General features: G+C 35.3%; 2 protein-coding genes across 3 annotated transcripts; one reads left to right on the top strand and one right to left on the bottom strand.

The window, feature by feature from the left end:
- The first annotated feature begins 407 nt into the window (after positions 1–407).
- On the top strand, positions 408–22,203 carry LOC113492040. The gene is made up of 9 exons (XM_026869320.1): positions 408–798; positions 1,486–1,638; positions 10,113–10,877; positions 11,213–11,324; positions 12,616–12,755; positions 16,485–16,628; positions 16,858–17,113; positions 17,561–17,748; positions 18,056–22,203. Exons 1-9 carry the CDS (start codon positions 646–648, stop codon positions 18,137–18,139), a joined length of 1,995 nt encoding a protein of 664 aa, XP_026725121.1. The 5' UTR covers positions 408–645; the 3' UTR covers positions 18,140–22,203.
- LOC113492043 (protein artichoke-like) lies at positions 1,706–16,076 on the bottom strand. 2 transcript variants are annotated; one of them, XM_026869324.1, is made up of 8 exons: positions 15,940–16,076; positions 9,624–9,807; positions 9,027–9,209; positions 6,045–6,268; positions 4,765–4,963; positions 3,351–3,529; positions 2,431–2,600; positions 1,706–2,122 (listed from the first exon to the last, which is right to left on the bottom strand). In XM_026869324.1, exons 1-8 carry the CDS (start codon positions 15,952–15,954, stop codon positions 1,843–1,845), a joined length of 1,434 nt encoding a protein of 477 aa, XP_026725125.1. In that variant the 5' UTR covers positions 15,955–16,076; the 3' UTR covers positions 1,706–1,842. The 2 variants fall into 2 exon arrangements, with proteins under 2 accessions (XP_026725125.1, XP_026725124.1); XM_026869323.1 differs by lacking the exon at positions 15,940–16,076 and adding an exon at positions 9,898–9,993.
- Positions 22,204–22,317: the final 114 nt, after the last annotated feature.

The raw sequence follows: 22,317 nt of genomic DNA, 5'->3' as shown, positions 1-22,317 counted from the left end.
TAATTATGCGCATGTTTATGAAGGGTTCTATATAATATTAAAAAAAAATCGTTTTATAACAATTAAAAATAATGTATTAAAAAAAAGAGTCCGCTCCAAATAAATGAATTATCGTAGATTAATTTATCGAAGTCGTTTTTTTATTATTTATATTACATAACAATATACACTATAAATAAAGTAAATTGCCACTGTAGAGTATGAATGAGAAATAAAATGTGTTCACATTTTATTTCTCATTTATCAAATAAATTCCTTTAGGCCGCTTAAAATAAAATGTTTTATCTCTATACGTCATAAGTGATATTCATTCATATACAGAAAACAATATTACTATCTCATAACATAAATATTGATAATAAAAATCATTTTGATAATGTTATCATTTTATCAGTGCGTAAACTAGAACAAACTTTCGTGGCTCACACATGCGACGCGTTCATCGCTTCGTAAACAATAGAGTTTTTCAATGTGTGTGTAGCTTGTTCGTTCGTTTGGTTGACAATCGCGATGTGATGTATTCTACATCATCGCATGCTGAGTTATATTTTCAACAAAATCTTTTAATTTTTAATTAAGTTACTTGATTAATTTCTAAATGTTTTCTTTCGTTGTGAATACCTTTCTCTGTTTTAATTTCTAAATATGTGTAATTTGCCGCCGAAGTTCCATTCAGTGTGTCGCCTTTGTTTATCATTCTGTGGCGATAATTGCAGTGATGTTAAACTTCCAATTTTCGACCGTGATAAGGATAAATCACGTCTTTCCGAGATGATAATGGCAAATTTGTCAATAATGGTAATAATTTTGGAGTATTTCTCGCAATGAGCACTAAGAAGGAGGAGTTTTCTCGTGTGAAAGTTTAGCGTAAGCGTATGAGATTGTGGATGCTGATAAGCGCCATTAACTTTCTCGCGGGTGTTGGGTATTTTCGCATTGTGATATCATATTACGGCCCACGCGTCGATTGCTCGGCCGTATGACTAATGTCATTCGTGGAAGTGATATGGTAGCGTAAGGCAGGCGCGCTGTATCAGCGGCCGCGTCGCTGATAACAAAGGAGCGCGGAGACCACCTCGCGCTCGCCTCACCGCCCCGCGGCTGCCTGGCCCGAGCGCCCTCGCCCCTCGTCCTCCACAAATACACTTCTCAAGGAATAAACTCTTAACTGTGCTTATCCACATTATGCTATTCCCTGCTATTTTGAGATTTCAATATTATCTAAATTTAGAATTGTATTTTAAGGCAATCAATCTGCAGGGGGACTGCATCTTCCCATTTTTGTCACAGTGTGCATCCTGCTGCTTGCTTGGTGTAACAAACAACTTGTAGGATTCTTTAATGTGTTTGTTATCAGATTGCCACCAATGACTCATCATCTATGATTACACTTGCAAAAGGTCACTGGCCACATCAACTCTCTTAATGACTGTACTGTGAAACTGGCAGAGAGGTACATATCTAATGGTGTTATAATATTTTTAGGTTTCCCCAGAAGACTTACTGCCACAGGTAGTGTGTGGGAGCTGTGCACACAAACTTGATGAATTTCACACCTTCAGAGAGTTATCACATAAATCTGAAAGGCTTTTGGAACAGTTTGTCCAGTATGCAAATTCATTGTCTGGTCCAAAAGAGGTGAGTTTTATAATAGATTGTTTAAGTTTATAGTCATTTAAAAAGATAAACAATGGTTTAATTTAAAAATTTAATCATTTCCAAACATAATGACATACAAGTTCTATTTACATGTGTTTATTACTATCTAAAGTCATATACTGAAACTTTATTATATTGATGTATAATACAATATGCTTATATTTGTAAGTACTAATGTAGTCTTTATGCAAACCTAGTGTCTGCATGTAAGTTGATATAGCGGATTGGTTGACCTTTGATTCTTTTATTGTAGAAAGATTTAGCTGCATTAACAAATAGGCCTAATAGCATGCCTATTGCAGCTATGGCAGCTACTCCGAGAATACTCCATATTAAATGTTTTGCTTTCAAATCAGTTAAAGTGAAGCCCCTTTGTGGGGCAACAGTAGTGTCCAGACTTGGGCAGTAGGTGATTGTGATGTTTGTTATGTATGCGCCACTGAACCTCATGGGTGCTGCACAGCTGTAATTAAACTAAATGTTAGTATACCACTCAAAGTGACCTATGCTGCCATGCTGTAATAAAACTTTAAATAGGTACTTTGTTTATGTCATGCAGAGCATTACATACTTAATTGTAAGTAATTCACTTTATTACTTGTCTTGATATTCTTATGCATTCTAATGAATAAATTTCAAAGCTAGAAGCTCTGTAACTTACCAATTATTATGAAAAAATCTTCCAAATTATCAATTTATTATGTGTTATTTAATTTTGAAAATTTGAAGTTTGAAGTTTATATCTGTCATTTTATACTTTTTAATACTTACTAAGGAATTTCTCCAGCCTGGAACTTTGTTCCTGCTTCTTGTTTAGTAACAATATCAGCTAAGTCACAATTACACAACCAGCTGTTGCCAGTCATGCCTAAAATTTCTAACTTGTTCCATGGCATCAAGTCAGTTGATAGCTCACTTAGATTGTTATCATCAAGATATACCTGTCAAAGAAAAATAATATTGTATTAATCATAGATTGAAATCAAATAAGTTTTTTTTAGTTTTAAGATTTTTTCCTAAATTATAAAAATATTTATTGAAAAAAAAAACAATTCAAATTCCGATCAACTTTATCTCTGCTGTTGTTGTGGTCAGGGAATTCCCGCGGCAGCGTTATCTTTACGCCCTTTACACAAATAGGTATTCACTATTCAGCATTATGTCAACATAATTTCGAGTAGTATAAGTGTGATTGCAGATACAGACACATCGTGATTACGTTTTAATTTTCGGATAAATGTCGCAATGTACTGACTGATTGTGTATCAAAACATCACACTAAAGTGATTAGTAAGCTGACCCCGATTCTCGACTGTCATGTAAGCACTCAAAATTGGGGCAAATTGGATTGCATACATTCTATTATGTGAAGAGTATTATATTCTAACCAAAATTATGTTAATATAAGTACATTTATCCGTGATAAACCGCGTTAACGTCAGCTATTTATAGATTATATCAGTTACAATTATAGACTGGTGTCATCATTCTGTGTAACACTAATCTCTTGTCGGAAAATGTATGTACGTAGTTGTGATTGGGTCGATAATAACGAATGTTAAAGTAGACGGAATTAATAGGCTCTTGCTTAAAAGGAATACTAGCGCCAAATTAAATTTCCGAACGCGAAATATTAGGCAAGGGGTTTTTCCATATCAAAGTTAATATCAAATGCCTGCCATGTTACTCACTTCTTTCAAGGTCCATTTATCTTTCAACCCACGGAACGCGTTATGACTGATGTACCTCAGATTCTTGTTGTGACAAAGGTGAAGTACTCTCAAGTTGACAAGTGGGGAAAACGTGCTCCGTTTGACTTCGTCCAAGTAATCGTTTTCGCCGACTTCCAATTCGATCAAGTTCGTTAAGCCTGCAAAAAAACTAATTCTATTATTATTGCGTACTTCCGTATTAACAAGTTGTAGTATATTGTTTATCTTACATAAAAATCTGAAGCAAAAAATGTACTATTGATACGCATAGGTTACGCTTTTGAATTGTCAGTTAAAACTATTGAGTAGATATTTAAAACCACCGAGTCATACTACAAAGTAATATATACTTATAATACTCTGTGATACAATAAATATATGTTCTTGAAATAGAAGATATGATAGCTATAAAGTTCATAATACGCTCCAGATTAACATCGTTGCCAAATATCGGGTCCAATTCTAACAAAATTAATAGGCTAGTGTTATAAAAGAATTTTAACGCGAGGATCGAATCATGGCTGATTGATTTCGCAACAGTTGAGGTAAAAAGCGTAGTAAAATTTATATTTTTGATGTTTCGCAATAGAAAATGAGAACAGGTTCTGTATCATATCAGAGTGAGTCATTAGCTAACGTATGTAAGTACATTACATCCTTTTACGAATAGTTCTACGTCGTTACGTTACGGCATGTGATTAACGTAATCTCTAATTTAGAAACGCTAATCTCTAAACGGATTTGCATGAATAAAATTGCCTAGATCATATATATAAGATTTTCTTATAAGATCGCGGTAAGGAATTTATTCCTTAACTCGAGAGGGTTTCAAAAACATTGCCACATTCAGTTTTTAGTGGTGACTGATAAGATGTCAAACTAATTAAAAAAAAACACTTAATTAACTCAAGCAAAAGGTTCTATATTCATATCATATATAGTCTATGAAAACGCCCGTTTGTTGCTAAACAGACAGGCGTAAATATCCGTATCTTTTGGCCAAGAACAAACATTTTGGACGAACATAAAACACTGGACAGACTCGTTTGATATATTTATGGTGAGCTGAGCGACAAAATCAGTTGGGATTGATTATATTATTCATCACATCGGTTTATCATCGTTAATTAAAAAAGAAACAAGTTCAGGGAAATCACCTGAGTTGTGATTAGTTGTGGTATACATGTGTGTGTTAATAATTAAAGAGAAAATTAATTTAGATATTACTTGTTTAAAGAAAATAAGACGGGTTCCTATACTACAAGCTTCAAGAGATTGGTAGATTTTTGCAGTACAGAAAATTCTTTCAACCATATATAATCAAATTATAAAAGAAAACATCATACTTTAGTTGACCTAACTCCACATAATGTTAGAAAAACAACATATTTACCGACGAAACTGTCATCATTCAGTTCAACAATGGGGTTGTTGTTGAAAGTCAAGTACTGCAAGGACTCCCCGACGAGACTCAGACTCTCCGGCACCGTCACGAACCGGTTGTCCGACAAATCGATCTGTTGTAGCTTAGTCAGACCCCTGAATGCGTCTAAGGGTATGCTGTCGATATCGGTCTTAGCTAAATCCAATACCTGCAATTAGAATAAAAGGTTAATAAATTAGATCGGGAGGCCAAAAACCATTTTCGTTTTTCACCGTGGTGAAAAGTATGGGATGACTAACGTAAGTTATTGGTTATAAGTATGTCACGTTACTGATTGTATTTATGTGATTTTGCTTTCAAAGGTGTAGAAAAATATTGCGACCTATAATATGTTTTTTGGAAATCTATCTGAAGGACATATGAGGCTTTTTTCCTCAAATACCCAATTGCAATCAGTTGTGGCAGTATGACGACATTCTACGCCATCAAGTGCTCCGTGATCCGTCTCGTTTTCGCTACCGCGACATTCTTAATTTAAGAGTTAGTTAAGGTGACATGAAATACCTTTAAACCCCTATAATCAAGTATTGATGACTCCTACTTTTAAAAACGCTTAATAAAACTACGACTTGTGGCTTACATGGCGCAAGAGGGCTTTAGCTTTTTGTTTTTCCCATAACCCACATAAGAATAGACAAAAATTTTCTAATAATGTATTTGCTAGAACGCAATCCCCATAGAATATTTTACCACCATAAATTAGAATTTTATTGCTTAAATAAAAGTCAGAGTTTGATAACCTCGTTTTTTATCAGGTAACATACTACACGTAACCGAAGTTAAAAATACGCTTTTTATGGCTAATCTTTGTTTTACGAAGGTGTGTCTTAACTTTCATATGTTTGTACTACTTCACGGCGTTTGTTTTCTACTTGACAATCTTTATTTATCAGTAAATTCACTAATCGAGGTTATACATTAGCCGACGAATAATCACCGTTCATTGTGACTAAACGGGACTATTGTAATTTGACAGATATGTGTAATGTTGAAGATTCTTGCGGCCATTTTGACAGCAAACAATCTAAACAGGCGTATATTGATAATGTTTCGTTTCCTTCCTCTTTGAATACTGTTACAACAGATTTCCTTATCTTTTTAGTTGATTTTTGTCACACTAGGATGTGAGAATATTAGTTTCAAATAGATCAATAGTAGTATAGTCACCGCAAGAGAATTTCGTTAGCTTCCTTCCCCACTTTAATTCTATAAACTTCTTTCTTACTCACCTCTAAATTGGTAGCGCTAGACAAAGCGAGGATAGTCACATGATCAAGTATCTCTATCGGGTTGTTGTTGAGGTACAGTCGAGTCAAGTGAGGAGTGTGCTGGAACAGATATCGGTCCAAGGAGTGGATGTCATTGTGGCCCAAGTTTAACGTTTCCAGACCGATACTCGCGTATGTACCATCTATGTAGCGCCCTTGGAAGATCTCGCTCCTCAGTACATCGCCTGAAATGAAGATTTATATAAGGTTAAATACAAAAACTTAATTATATGAACGAGCACCCTGTAGGACGGTATTTTTCGAGGCAATAACATCTAACACTTAGGAATAACCCTTCGTCGTAATCGTGGCTCTCTCTTGACAATAAAAGAAAAACAACGTCGACACTGTAGTTACAGAGATAAGCCGAAAAAATATCTGTTATAGGAAAAGCTATGTATCAGGTAAAAATTAAAATGCTAACAGTTTTTCAGTGACATCACCTGTTTATATATACGTTTCTCCAAAAAAATAATTAATTTTAACTAAAAATACACCAGCTATGACTATTGTGTGAAGAAGGAAGAAGAATGGTCTTATTTATCGAGTCATTTCACGTGGTTGTAACGAACGTGAGGGTCAAGTTTAATAGGCTTTTCTATAAATGTGTCTTAATAAGGAAATGAGATACATTACACAGTAACATCGACAATACTTTAGTGTCAGCCTTATATGGGTAATCATCTTTTTTAAAGAACATTTTTTTACCATTATTTATTGTACACCTTCATAATACGGTTAAAATAACCCATAGTTACTTCAAGTTAACTGGAACCCAATCTATAACCTCTAACTTAGTATTCACTAAAGTTGCACTCAACTTATCCGCCCACTTTCTTTGTGATTCATAGTTTTCACCGAGTGCAATTTGCCATTGGTCAGGAGTCGAACGGAATGACTCTTAAAACCCATTAAAATGAAGGACAAAAGAGCACGCTTAAAAGTGAATGCGCTTTTCTTTTATTTAACCCGAGTTTCATACGATACTTGAAAGAGTTTCTCTTAATTTGATTTAGAGAATAATCTGTGGTCTCTATGATAAATTATGATTGCTTAATGACCACGTATTGCGCAGCATTATAATACTGATATTTATAGGTTAACACGCGGCTTTATTGTTTGAGTTTACTTTCTAATGAGCCACCGAATCGACAGTATTTTCAGAGATCACACTTTCTTCATGTATATGTATTTATGTTGATTGAACACGTATTTTGCAAGAGTATTTGTTTAGAACATTGTGTGAAACGCACACTGAGATAAGGGATGTTATACTGTGAGAATTGTCACTTGTCTAAACGATTATGGTCTGATATCACTATCAGAAACTTGTTTGTGTTGCACTGAGGTGTGTCTTAATTTATTATTCCATTTGGCGGTTCTAAATGAGTAAATTGTCTCACAAAGCTATAATTACGGAGCAATGAACTGAGGGCTATGATTGAGAACTGTCGTTTGTCCGTGGATTAGCGTTGTTATGGTATTGCTAATGAGGTTTTTTTAGTCGTATGTATTCGCACATTACTGCGCTGTTTTACTTGTGATATAGTTAGAAGTGAGAATGTAAGATATCGATGACAAATAAGTCGTTATCAACTGTTTAATTTATACTATTGTAATCAGGTTTACTTTTAAGCTTCGGGGAAACGTAGTGATTCAATGAATGGGTTCGTCACGCTTGAAGAATTATTACTAAAACATACTTCATTGATTTATACGATTTTTTTATTTACTTGAATCATGTGATAGAGAATTAAGGATTCATGTTGTTGTGCTATTGTTAGACGGTGTTTACGACATTTTTGTGAATCAAAGTGTTGCAACCAAGTAGCGTTCTTCGTCGAAACCATATAAATAAATGTACCGCTGCCGATGACTAATATTATGAAAGATGTTTAGTGTACGTTCGTATCAGCGTAGAAACTAAAACAATATGATTTACTACACGAACAAAATCATACGCTTGTTATTTCTATGTGCTGACAAATGTGATTTTACTTCAATTAAAAAAAAAACAGTCGATAGATATTAATCATATCAAGATGTATTATTTATATCACGCCACGTCCAAATTTGAAGGAACATTTAAGTATTAGAATTCATTCTGATTCATTCACCTTTAGAATGGAAAGTTACAATCATCGACGTAGATAATGCAAACGTCTCTAATGCTAATTAAATTAACATTTATTGAATGTTAGATGATCTATAAATAAACTTAAGTTATTTAAAAATATCTTGACAAACTACTGAAAAAACTTTTGTAGATTATGTTATAGTTCAACCATTTTTTTAAGACTTATTTTGCAATAAGGTTCAAAATGTCCGTATTAAAAATACATTAAGTTGTATTTACATTTAAATATGAGTTTCGAACTACATTTCGCATTACCTTAAAAGTGTAAACATGCTAAGTTGTGGTTTGACAAGCCTCCGATGACAAATATTCGAATGCAAGCATTCGTATTAAGTCGTACGGTGTAGATGTAGATTACCACGTTTGTCATTAGTATACTATTATTAGGTTTGCTTTTCTTGTGTACATAAATATCTGACCCAGATTGTTGTTTTCTGATCAATAATATCACGTAGACTTGTTCCCGTATCCATAGTTATAAAGAACACTATCTTCGTAGAGTTCCAAGCTAATATTTTAAATGCCGAAGGTTCAATTTCTATCTGCACTTTCTAGGTCAACCTAGCCAGCTTCGTTCGACTGTGTTCTAATACTATTTATGTCAAGGAGATTGTTTTTTTTTTTTTTATATTAAACCTATTTGGTGTTTTTTAAACAATATTAACGATGAAAATAAATTTGCATATCTAATATTGGTATTTTTCCAGTGAGCTTAGACTGTTTACGCGTTATACTTAAGTTGGCACAGAAACATAGAAACGACTGAGTATTTTAATATATTAAACTAGTGTTGTATCGATACATACCTGCGATGTAGTTATTGCTCAAGTCCAAGTAGACCAATCCCTCGATGTTACTGAAGGCATCATCCTCTATATCCACTATCTCGTTGGATTTAAAACTGATTGCGACTCTCTTGCCAGGCACCGACGGCAGTTGCGACAGATTCGAAATAGTATTGTTGAAAAAGGTTATCAATACGTGCCCATCTGAAAAGTACATAACACACTTATACAACCATATATAAAAAAAAAAACATCAAAGTATTGATGCAATATTAGGATACGTATATCCAAATAATAACGCTTTATAGATCTCTTAACACCTCATCAATATTCATAAAACTAACTAATCTCATAAAACCTATCCATTCCGCCCACGATTAACTTCACTGCATCCATAAACATACGCACGAACGTATGCACATCGCTTAAAATTTATTATCATAATATATTTGAACACTAAAATTTGATCAATGTTTATCATGTAGTTATTTCTAGTATCCGCTGGAGTCGAACGTAAAACTTGATAGACTACAAGAATTTGTTTTGTTCAATCATAATCTTGAGCGTCAGGCGATGTGATAAAAGAGCCTGACACCCTTACATTGTTTATGACTGTACCTTTGTCTATGCTGTTCACTTGCTCCGGCCAAGTTTCGGGAACCTCATTAATGTTGCGCCGGGAACAGTTTAATGTGAGGTCGGCAGAGTCTTGAATGGAAAAATCACAGGTAGCTGTAGCGTTTACTGCGTCGGCCTCTTGTGCGTGGCTCGACGAAACTAGGACGCATAATATCATTAACACCTACAACAAAGAAACACCATTACTTATATAATCTCTAAGGTACACAAACAATCGGCTCTGTTTTCTATCTCGGTCACTACGGTCACTCACTTTGCATATTGTTACGCTGTACATTTTCCTCAAAATTAGAAAGGATACTGTCTAGTACACCTTTGGATCTCAATATGTTTTTATCTTATCAGTCAGGAGCCGACTGATATCACGAGTGACATGAAATAAGCGCGCGCCTCATTGGTCGATGATTGTTTGTTATCGTGCTACTAATATGGAGCGCCTTTTAATGTTCAAATATTATGTTGTTTTAGGAGATTCTGAACATAACGGCGGCAAAATTGGAAGAAATAATCAAGCCACTAAATGAAAACGACTTCGATCACGACTCGAAACACAAATATGCCGAGATCGGCTCCCCGGACTCTACTGAGGAGATGAAGAACTTGGAGAGTCGGCAGGCGGCGGTCACACTACTACAGATAAAAAATTACGATCCAAGTAAATATGCGGTCAAACCGGAAGATGAACCTCACATAATGTTTAACAGTGTGCCGAGTTTACCGCCCTCGGACAGAGCGAGAGAGGTGATGCACTGCAATACCGTCATCGATATTATAAGCAAGGCTGTGGCGGTCGCGCAGAGGGAAAACGAAGAATCTCAAAAGTATCCACCGAACTACACGGGCGTGATCGACAGGACGCAGTCGGGCGGCGCCGGCGACGGCTACCCGCACGACTACACGGACGAGCAGTACCCCGCGTACAGCGCGCCGCAGACCGCCGCCAGCCCGGCCAGCAACGACGACCATGACAACAAGGAGATGGACCTCTCCTTATACGGATCCGTCAAAAACGAGCCTATCGAACAGAGCGACCAACAAGAACACACAAACACATACTTCCACAACGTACTGCCACACAAGACGAATTACGTTGACGAGTACAAGCAACATGTATTTGGTCGAAGCAAGATGAAAACGTCGAAAGAAAATTCTTCGGTGTACGAGGACTGCAGTCGAAGTAGTAGTGGTTCCGACCCGGACCGGCTACAGATGGACATATCTCAGATGTCGCAGGTGAGATGCAAGATAATAATAACTCGATTCACTTTCCAGTAGTATGTGTAACATAGGAAGGTCACGGTATTCTACTGTCCACAATAGAAAACTAGAGATAACAAACAAGGCTGCGATGACGTCACGACATCTAGCGACATTGAGGTGATGTTTTCGCAAGCTGTGTGTTTTTCAACTTTGTGATGAGTAGTACTACGCAAATACTTGAGATATAATGCTACATATTACCGAAAAACGTATTTAATCGAATTCGAATTTATGCGAAAACAACTTTATGAATGTTTACGGATTTAAATAATTTTCAACATCTAATGTATTGTATGATATCATTACAGGACGACCCTGAAGAAACGCAGTCCGCAAGATCGGCGCAGTCATCACCGCAACCGCCGCAGGAGCATGAACAGGACAAGGAGTCGCTGTGGCAAGCTCTACATCGACAAAATGGTAAGACTATGACATCTCAATGTTAGTGACATTGAGACGTCACTATTACTAGACAAAACCGTATTAAGAGGATTTAAAGACTATTTTAATAACAGTAATATTATTGTCTATACAGCAAATTTTCCTTAAATTTGAAGACTTTTACTTGTGCCTCACAAATTATGAGGAATTTCTCTTTTTTGTTGGCTATGTATCCAATGTAGTGTATTTATATAGCATTGCTAGGATTTACTGGATGATACGATGTATTTTACTTAATTCAAATATGGTGGTACTAAATATAATTATTTTTCAAATTAATTCATTTCAAATAAATAATGCCATATTGTTGCCGTCATTGGCATCATCGTTTCTCTGTTATTGACCGGCAATAAACTTTGATTATAATTATGCTGCGGGAATAACCCTTTATGAAGTAAACAAAGTTAAAATACCTATCTCACCTAAGACTATCATACCAACGAATTTCAACTCTATGTTATCAGGAATATGGTACTAATCTATTAAAGGAATACAAATCATGTAAAGAATCCATTCATAAAGGTAAGGTACATAATCTGGCATAGTTAAAGGTTTTTCCCAAATACTTACTTTGATAAAAAAGTATCTTATGTTCAATCAATAAGATTGAATTTGGGCACCTTAAACTAATTCTCATATTTATTACCACATAAATAAAGTAAAATAATTAATCTATTATAATTTATTGGCTAATAGGTCAGACTTCTATTATACAAAAAAGAAGTACAAGAAAATTTAAGAAAATAAAAACAAAATATCAACAGATGTAGGAGCAAAGTATAACTAGGTTTAAAAAACTGGTAGTTTAATATTCCAATTAGGTAAACCTACAACTGCATAATAATAAAGAACTTGTTATTAATTGGACATGGTTTCATTTCCAATTATCTATTATTGTCAAGTTTTTTTTTGTCTAATCGTTTCTGGTTTGTAATTAAACATAAAACAAACTAGGAAATGTAATATATATATTTTAAATTCCGTATCCATATTTAATTACTACTAGATTTCCACTTGTATATCTAAATAGACAATTATTTTAACGTTTTTTATTGCTCTATTTTAGTCATTATTAAATTATTTTTTAATTACACTACTTTGTTATACAATGAGAAATTAAAGCGAGAATTAGGAATTATTTGAAATGAACAATGAAAAATATTTACTATGCTGAATCCAACCACCTAAATAAGATCTGAGCAGAGAAGATTATATCAATTTAACCATTACGATTAATTGTACCATTTCTAACTCTAATCAATGTGTTCAGGTCGCAGCGGCGAAGCAACACAGTTACTGAGGCGGTTAATAAACAGCAAACAACTCGGCATGACAGTATCACCATTACGAACACCAGCTTCACCCCTCTCCAGTACTCTGCAGCAACCGTTAAACGGCGCTGTTTCACCGGTAAGTACCCGACCATAGACATTTCTCATACACATTTAAAAAATGTTGTGGCAAAAGAATTAACTCTTTGGGTTCCTAAGCTTTAATAAACCTTTCACAAGGTTTTTATAAGAGCAATGTTTTAAGGACAAGTTATATATGAAATTATACACTACCTTCATATTTCTCTTTTTTGAGTTTTCACTGAATTCCACCAGACACTTTTGCGATTAACACAATTATAAATAATATCACAATGTTAGTCTTAATTACTTACAAAAAAAATATTATGCAATAATTTATAGGGTTCAAAATATTGCCTATTAAAATTGATTACTCGCACTCAATAACAATTAAAACGGATACCCTGGTTGACGTCATAGGCTTGACTGGTCTAATTGTGAGATCACGAAACAGGTCTATAGAAAACAAATTAGCATCATTATTAACAGCACTATCACTTCTTAAGCCACACACAACACTAACTGCGAATTACGAAAATCAACCTTAACGCTTCAACAATAAAGGCGACGTGTGTCGACGCCCGCTGTTTATATAAAAATGCTACCAGATAGCGTAGTATCGTAATAAATATATCCAAATAAGGAACCGTCAAAGATTATCTATCTACCTGAAATGTTGTTTAGCTTGCAAGTGTTAATGTACGGTACAAATATCAACAACATGAGCTCGAGTTATTTCCTTCTACGTCTCAATATAATTATATGCTAATGACGTAGGCTGAGATTTATGATACATTTTAAAATATTAAAAAAAACCGAGTGAAGCTTAAAGTGCTTATCACGATGATATGACTATTAAAAAGTTTTTAAATTTTTAAATACGGACCTTATATTAAACACTTCTTTACCTCATCATGTCATACGTACTATATCCGTATAATATTGTCCTGCGATTACGGACATGGCGGCTAGTGTCTTGAGACACTCTATTCACACTGAGACAGTCTCTATTCTCTTACTTTTAAAGCCCGAAGGGACGGCAATCCATCAAACCTGGAGAGAGATCAATCGCAAGACACGCGTTCTTACATGCCTTCCGTAACACGTAAGCAGTTATATTCATTTCTAAGTCGGCGTGCACCTTTGTCTAGACATTCGTAAGTATATAGAAATCTAATATAGACATACTTTTACTGTCGTTTACACACTAGGGTACGAAGTAAATAATTATTACATTCATGTTCATAAATCTTCAAAATGTGTAAAAAACAATTACTTACACAATGTTATCAAAAGATCAAATCGTTATTACTTTCTGTGTTTAATTTCATGTTTAAAGTAGTTCATGAATCTTTCTGTAAATATGTTATGTAAACACGAGGAAATTGTATGAAATACGTGTTTCTTATTTTATTTTAGTTACAAGTCAATAACATATCCTGAAATAATTTACGGTGCTATGATTAGAAACATTTAATTTATTCGAGTGACTTGTAGGAATAAGGAAATGTTAACATAAGACTGTTGGTTTCTTTGCGGTAGTCTGCGAAAGTGTTCCTGCTTGGCCCCCGGAAAAGCTTTAAATTGGTTTATGCCGGTAAGAGTCCGGCACACCTTTTCACCTTCCCCCGGGTGATGAAAGTCCATAAGTTTTTCCAGTAGGAGCAAAAAATGTGTTGGTCCGGAAAATGAATAACACCATATGAATACAATTCATAGTTTTCTATCACTCTTAGCTACTTTCCGCTCGCAAGTTTTCTAAAATTAATTCATAGGTTTTGTTTATCTCAGTTTGCATTTAAATGTCGAGTCGACTGATTACTCGCTATAAAGTATCTGGACAATTGCCAAAGTTAGCGAAACTGGTCAGCGCTTATCAGCGTTATTGATCGGATGATCTGATGCCCTCGTTGCTCATGCCGACTCTACTATATAACATTACGACGTGCATTAGATATGGTACTGATAACAGATACTGCAATTCTAATAAGTCTATCTCTTTGTTATGATCTGTAGCTTTGTTTGTCAATCACGAGTAGACGACTACAGCGTATTTTCTCGTAGTCTTGTATTTCTCGAATTGTCACTATTAAATCTTTCGGTCAATTCTCAATAGTTAGAATGTATATAAAAAATCCTAAGTAGTAGGTACCTAAAGTTTAGAGCAACCTTTTTTTAACACTATAATTAAGATGAATTTGAACATAAGCCCCCTACACACCTCCCCACTCCCGGATCCGCCAATAAGATGCTCTGTACTATACATACGGATATATTAAAAAAATTATTATATTACAAGTCATTTAAATATTTATATTTTGTCTACAACAAACATGACACAAATCTAAAACGAGATTATTATGTCTGCATTATTTAATTTGTTATTACAAGATAACAATGACAATTAAGTTTAATTACTCTCATTACAGTACAGTAATTATTTGTAAGTGATAGAGATTATCATATAGGCACATACTACTTTGAGTCAGAAAACAATTTATTTTTTATAAGGTGTTCTAATGGGTGCTGACGTTTAATAATCTGTATTTAATTAGTCAGTATAATGATCTCGCCTTGCATTAACGCATTACTAAAAAAATAACACACTTGAAAACGAGTGTGAAGACATAATTTGCCGCCTTTTTACTTAATGCTTCAATTTTGACTTTTATTTCCTTCTGCATAAGGTTCAAATTCAAATGCTTTCAGCTTCCCGTTTGTCATCCTCCAATAGATTTGAAGGCTTAAATAGAGCGATAAGGAAATTTTATTTTGTGAATGTTATGCAAAATTCGCGATTTGCGTGACCAATTCTAGCATGATTTAGTCTCTATAATTCATTATCATGTCTTGGTATGTGTTGCCTTGACAACGTTGTGCATGAAGTGGTTAATGAAGACAAATTGTAGCGTTCTATGTCTCTTAGAAGATATAATAGTTTGGTTATGCTCTCTTAGTCCAGTATGGCATAAAAAAAACAAAGAAATTTCGACTAAAAATATCTCTAATGAGCAAAGAGATCAGCTGAGTTACACTAATTATAATTACAATATATAACTATGTTACAACAATTATTTTATACATATGAATAACACATTGGTGAGATGAACACACTTGCTAAAAAATATATCTGTAATAAAATTACATTTTAAATATTCTAAACATCTAGATTTCTTTTTAATACAGATAGCACACGATGTTTCTTTTTGTAAAAAAAAAAAACATAACAAAAATATACCAACACTAATCTCCTGCATGGTCCATCGGTTCACAACAAACACGGCCTCCTTATACGAAACACAATTCAACTTATCCACTAGTAAAGTCGGCAACACACTGAGAAGACATCTCTCGCAAATAACATAACATTATACATCGCCATGACATAATGAATTTGCTTCTTTATTGTCAGTTCGAATGTTATGTTAATGTTCATTTACAAGTCAATTTTCCTTGTCCCGTTAAATATATTTGCTTATTGTTATCTATTCTTGAAAATGTGTTTTATCGACACTCCTATCGTATATTCTCTTGATAGTGTTGATTTTTCTCTTTGTATTTGCTCTTATCACGTACTTAGAACAATAAATACATGGTGCATTGTTTTTGGCCTTGTGACCAATTGTTTTCTATTGTGTAAGTCTGTATTAATAGGAGAAATAGGTGCTAAGAAATTAAATGCTTTGGTTAATTTTATTGTTTTGCAGGAGTTTATAATATTTCTAAGATTAATTCTATGTTTCAACTTTAAGGTATGTTGTAAATTTTACTTGTCTTTTCCAAACAGAATGGTGAGTGGCATGGGTCAAGTCGTGGTTCAAATGTGGCGGGAACGGCACGAAGAAAACAAAGCTTCCCTGCGCGTGCGCAGCCTGTAGCGACTGAGCCGCCCGCTTCTAATCCACAATGGCCGCAACCAGTGTCTGAAAATGTAAGTTACTTAATTTCCTTAGTTTTATTTCTGACATTGATAAACAGAAACTTTAACGAAGAATACATTGTCCTCTATCAAAGCTCAAATCAAACGATGTGATTGATAGTGGAACTACAACACATCCAGGCGACATTAAAATTGGAAATGCATGTATTCGATTCCCTTTTCGGACTATAACACACCAAATGTTTTGTATTTATGTCTTAATCAATGTTTTTGTTTACAGCAAGAGCCATCGGAGTCGTCGGGCACGGCGGGCGGCGGCGCGGCCCGCTCGGGCCCCCGCGTGGAGCTGTCGTGCAGCAACTGCGGCACGCACACCACCACCATCTGGCGGCGCGACGCGCGCGGCGAGATGGTGTGCAACGCGTGCGGACTGTACTTCAAGCTGCACGGAGTGCCGCGACCCACCGCCATGCGCCGCGACACCATACACACGCGCCGCCGCCGGCCCCGACACGACGGGAAACATACCAAGAGCAGTGAGTCTAGCCTTTTATATTTATGATTTTTTGCAGTGATTTAAGGGAAAAGGCCCTATCGAAAAGTTTTTGTCCTTTGTAACAAAAGAAAAGTAAAACAGACGGAGTGTATGTTATAATCTGTTTAATTGCTCTGGTTCTACTAAATAATAGTAATGTCTTTTACCTTACAAAGAAACTGTACAAGTGTATTATAGAGATATATTCTCTCACGTGTGGGAGAAAGTTGCACTTTCCGTGTCTGAGCCTTTTGTATGTCTCTTTTAGACCGATGGGCTCTTTGAATCCGACACCATCCTTACTTTTCGAACTTGGAAACTGTGCTTTAATTTAATGTATCGGAAAAGTGATAAAAACGAGACCTTTGACTTCGGAATCCTGCGGTTTTACTTCTAGGTCATAACACGTTCCGCTTAACCATGCTTATATGATTATGTTTGGTCTCAGAATCCCGCCGCAGCGGCGGCAGCGTGGGCGGCGGCGGCGGCGCGTGCGAGGCGGGCGAGGGCGCGGGCAGCGGCGGCGAGGGCGCCGAGGAGGCCGTGCTGGCCGCGCTGCGCCGCCAGCTGCAGCCGCACCTGCTGGCCGCGCTGCACGCGCACAACACGCGCGCCGCCAGGCCGCATCGCGCGCAGGTAACACCCCACCGCTACGGTAGCAACACGATATTATCAGAAAGAAACGCAGAGTCGATCGCTGCTATTACCATTTAGACACCTTTACCCCAGTGCGAACCTGAAGCAACGTACCCCCACTAGAAATTCAATTATCTCGATAATTGCGTTGCACTTTTTAAAAAAATCCACTTTAAAAATGGATAAAAACAGCAAAACTATCATTATACCCCATAAGGTGCAAAGTAAATATTTTACTTAATCACTTTGAATCTGCTTAAATACTTATTAATATTTTCAGATATTTAGACATATTAATACGTTGCAGGTCGGTCTAAACGCCCCAGAGTACGACGAGGCCCCGTTGAACTTAGTCGCGAGTCACGTCGCCGCCGCAGAAGAGACTCACTGACTGCCCTCTGTGATAGCCACTCTCGCCCCGGACCTGCTCGCGTATCACACCCAGACTGTCGTGCCGCAGTACGTATGTGTGTACCGCATATCGACCATCTCTTCCAATACCGAGTGTTCCCGCGAATTTTTCGCAACAGAAGCACATTTTAACTCACTCTCTTGCTAAACAGTCGCCGTAACACTCGAAATAATCGAAAAGCAATATAAAATTAGAATTTAACAATACATGCAATAATAACATTCTTGGTATAATATAGTACTAAATATCTTATAGTGATAGTTCAGGCCAGTGTTGATGACAATAGAGGGAAATACATTTGAATTGTTCATTCCTTTCGTCCTGTTGTCATAGTATAATAAAATGAATTATTTTTATAGGAGACCACAAAGTTTTCATATTAAAATCTTCCTTAGAAATATTTGCTGGTATAAGCTTTGCATTGATGCGAAACGACCGGTTGGATATCGGAACGGCATGAAGCTTAGAGCTTGCGATATCTCGATAATAATTGTCGGTAGTAATACAGTTATTACAACTAAATATAAAACAGTATTTAATACGATAATCGATATTACAATCGACAACGATTATCTGTATATTCGAAGCGAATCGTCGAGATAGACGATTGACTTATAATAACAGGGCATTACGCATTATAACTTGGTTATTCGGTCGCGGGAAACAATATACATTCATTGTACTAGTGCCTACTTAATGTATAGGAATGGAAACGGTACCGCAGTGAATGATATGCGCACTCCGTATGTATATATTTTCTTAACATGTGATATGTATGATTGTTGTCATGCATGTGCAAGCATCGTGCAATTTGTGATATGACTGCAGAATAAAGGTTACTTCTGCCAGTCATAGAATCTATTCGGGTTTGTTCGTTAAACTTCGCACAGGCACCGATTTCGATCTGTAATTATAAAATCTCAAAAACGATAATGACACTATATCGGGTTTTATTATAATAAGCCTTGCCTTAGAATGCTCTCTTTGATATTATTGAAATTATATTTACGGTTACCTATTGCAGGACGCAAGTATTCTTTTAGTTTTAGGTCATATTGTAAATTTTATTATTTACGTAGTAGTTGTAATGCTTAAATTCAGTAAATTATAAGTGTCTAATTTATTTCCCATTTCGGTCAGTATTTACAATGTAAGTATTTTTTTTATTTCTGTCGAGTATTTTTTTTCTTAGTTAAGGTAACGAAAAGATATGGAGCAATAATGACAAGCAATTATAAATCTGGAATTATCCAGAATACAATGTTGAGGAATGATAAATTTAATGATAAGTTGAAATTGGAATAATTATAAATGTTGAATGTTTTGGTTTATCACACTCCTCTACGTTATTTGCCTAGAATATATTTAATTCTCAAAACTAAAGTACCTTGGAGCAAAACTTGTTCACAAATCAACAATAAATCTATATACTCTTAATTAACATTATATATTAATGTGATGTTGCCTTTATACGTTACTAATAAAAACCTGTAATTTTTGGCATTATTAAAATAGATATATATTATGTACATGATAGTTAAAAGATTTATTTTAGGTATTAATGTTTCAGTCCATTTAATTTGTCGGGCATTTTGGTCGTTAAGCGTTAGAACAAACCGTGTAACAGAACGTTGTGGCATTATATCGAGTTAAAATCTACCGGATTCACCTCATGATGGTCAGTGTTATGTGTATATTATATAGCAGAAAGCATTTACGTTGTCTGTACCTTGAACTGGGCTGTTTTGTTATTGCTTCCATTCGACTTATTTAGCTGTGAACTCTGTCACCGTCCTTTACTTGACGTCTACTTAATTTAGTGTTAGTTTGTTTTATTATGGAAACCCCACGGGCCAGTAAAATACAGCAGTCTTTGAGACATTGTGATAATACTTAGCTAGACATTCTCAGCTGTAACGTAGCTGAGGCATCCGATCGTGTGATTCTGTTGCAGCTAATCCTTCATCGTTACGTCAAGCTTATCGTATTTAAAAAGCTTTAAACATTGAGATTATTTATTCATTCTTATTGGGATCACTGTATAGTTGTCGGTGTAATGTGTACCGTTTAGTATTGCTTACGTTTATTTCGGAGTAGCTGTCTACCTTGACAATAATGTTCCAGTCATTATGGAACTGTGTTATGTACGTAAATTCTAAAACTGTCTCGCTCTCTACGTAACTTTAGCTCTCTGCGTGATGATATTAAAATTGTAAATCTTTAGATCTTACCCATGGATATTTATAAACTTCAAATAGAAATAGGGCGTGTTTATTTTTTTAAGAATATATCTTTGGTCGAATTTTTCAATCTTGAAATTATTTTTAAATTATAACTGCTTAAGCTTAAGTCAAAGGAGATTTAAGTGTCTAGTTGATTATGTTTGTGGGCCTTGATGATATTATTTTATCACAACGGTGTACCATGTTGGTTCGTACTCATTTAGGTAATTTTATACACGAGAAGTTTCATCGTTTCGTCGATATATTATAAGGAACAGTGGTTATTGCTAGTTGTCGCATACCAGTTGTCGATAGAGCAGGGCGCGCTGTAGGTGATTTGTAACTTGATCGTAGAGATGTAGCAGCAATCCTCGTCAATCGATATAACCGTTCTAAATCTCCACTAATATTGCTGCTTGCAGTAGTGATACAGTATTATTTTATTGAACTTTCTACTCTGTACATTTTCTTAGGTTTATTATTTTTTGTATTTTTGTAGTTATTAACTAGTTTGACTTCCGAATTTAAATTGATGATTGTAGTTGTCCGTCGTAGTGGAATGATTGTTTGACTTCTGTGTTGTACGGCGTCGTTTGAATAGTGCAAGACCATCGCGTCGCGGCTGCTTTTCTCACTCAAGTCGACATTGCAGCGGGATACAGCTATGATATAGATCTTCCAATTTGGTTATTTATTATGTTAGGTTAATTTATGGATATATCGGTATTAAGAGTTGATGAACAATGTATATCGTCATTTAGTTACTAACAAACCGGTTGTGTTGTGTGTGCTTACGCTCTAACAAGCATGTGTTTGTGATTTTGTTTTTATTATCAAGTCTGGCAGCGATGCGGGCAGTACCAATACTGTTGTGTATTATTATAATTTATGCTGGAATATGGGCTTCGTATTCATATCCTAGAAATTCCATTCGACATTGTATGTAACATCGTTTTTCGAAGATTTAAGACTGACAAGAAATCTCATGACGTCTTCTGTTTTTGTAATCTCTCTCACTTGCTACTTCACTCGAGTTGTTCGAAAAATGATTATGTAAAAGTATTTTAATTCATTGTGATATATTTTGTTGGAGAATGTAGATGTGTGTTTCCGAAAAGCAATAACATTGTGATAAGTGGTGATGAACATTGATTGTATTTAAACTGAACAGTAAATTCTGAATAATATAGAATGAATATTGTCAATTATATACTTGTGTGCGCTGGACGGGTGAGCTCGCGGTCTATAGAGTTATGCTACGAACTTGTTTCGAATATTGTTATAGCAATAAATTTGACGAAAGCAATAGACCGGTATGGTCATAGCCTTATATTCAACTTAAAATTAGCGATAATTATAGTTAAGAAATATAAATGTTGTATTTACCTAAATATTGTGAGGGCACTCGTCCAGCGACAAACCTTCTTACAGGTAGGCTCATCTTATGTCAAATTCAACTTGTTTACTGTAAGCAGGTGCACGTAGTCTGCTATTGAATTCCTTTATGAAGACATACGCATAGTATGGTGTGAACGTAAAGCAATAACTTCCAATAGAGAAAGCTTGAAGGACCATTTGTTATTGTTGTTGTCAAATTACATAACTGTATTTATAGTAACTTTCAGCATAAATTATCCGTTTGAGATTGTTTAGTGATGAACACGTGACCGGAATACTCATTGTGAAACATTAGTTATTGTTGTATAGATGATAAATAATGTGACTTACGCAGGGATGGATACTTAAATTATTAAAGTTTTAACTGATATATTGGCTATGTAGTGAGTAGAATATTTTTTTACAAATAAATTATAGCAGCTATTGTTTTGTTTTACTCATTCATGGTCTCCTTTTCCCCGCATTGGTGTTGGATATTATTATCTGGTCTGACTGATCATTTGAATTAACGTTCTAGTTGACGCATGATGTTTGTAT

This window comes from Trichoplusia ni, chromosome 3, assembly GCF_003590095.1.
Source record: "Trichoplusia ni isolate ovarian cell line Hi5 chromosome 3, tn1, whole genome shotgun sequence".
NCBI classification, from domain to species: Eukaryota; Metazoa; Arthropoda; class Insecta; order Lepidoptera; family Noctuidae; genus Trichoplusia; species Trichoplusia ni.
The sequence above is the reverse complement of the archived record's forward strand: the minus strand, read 5'-3'. Positions and strand labels throughout refer to the sequence as shown.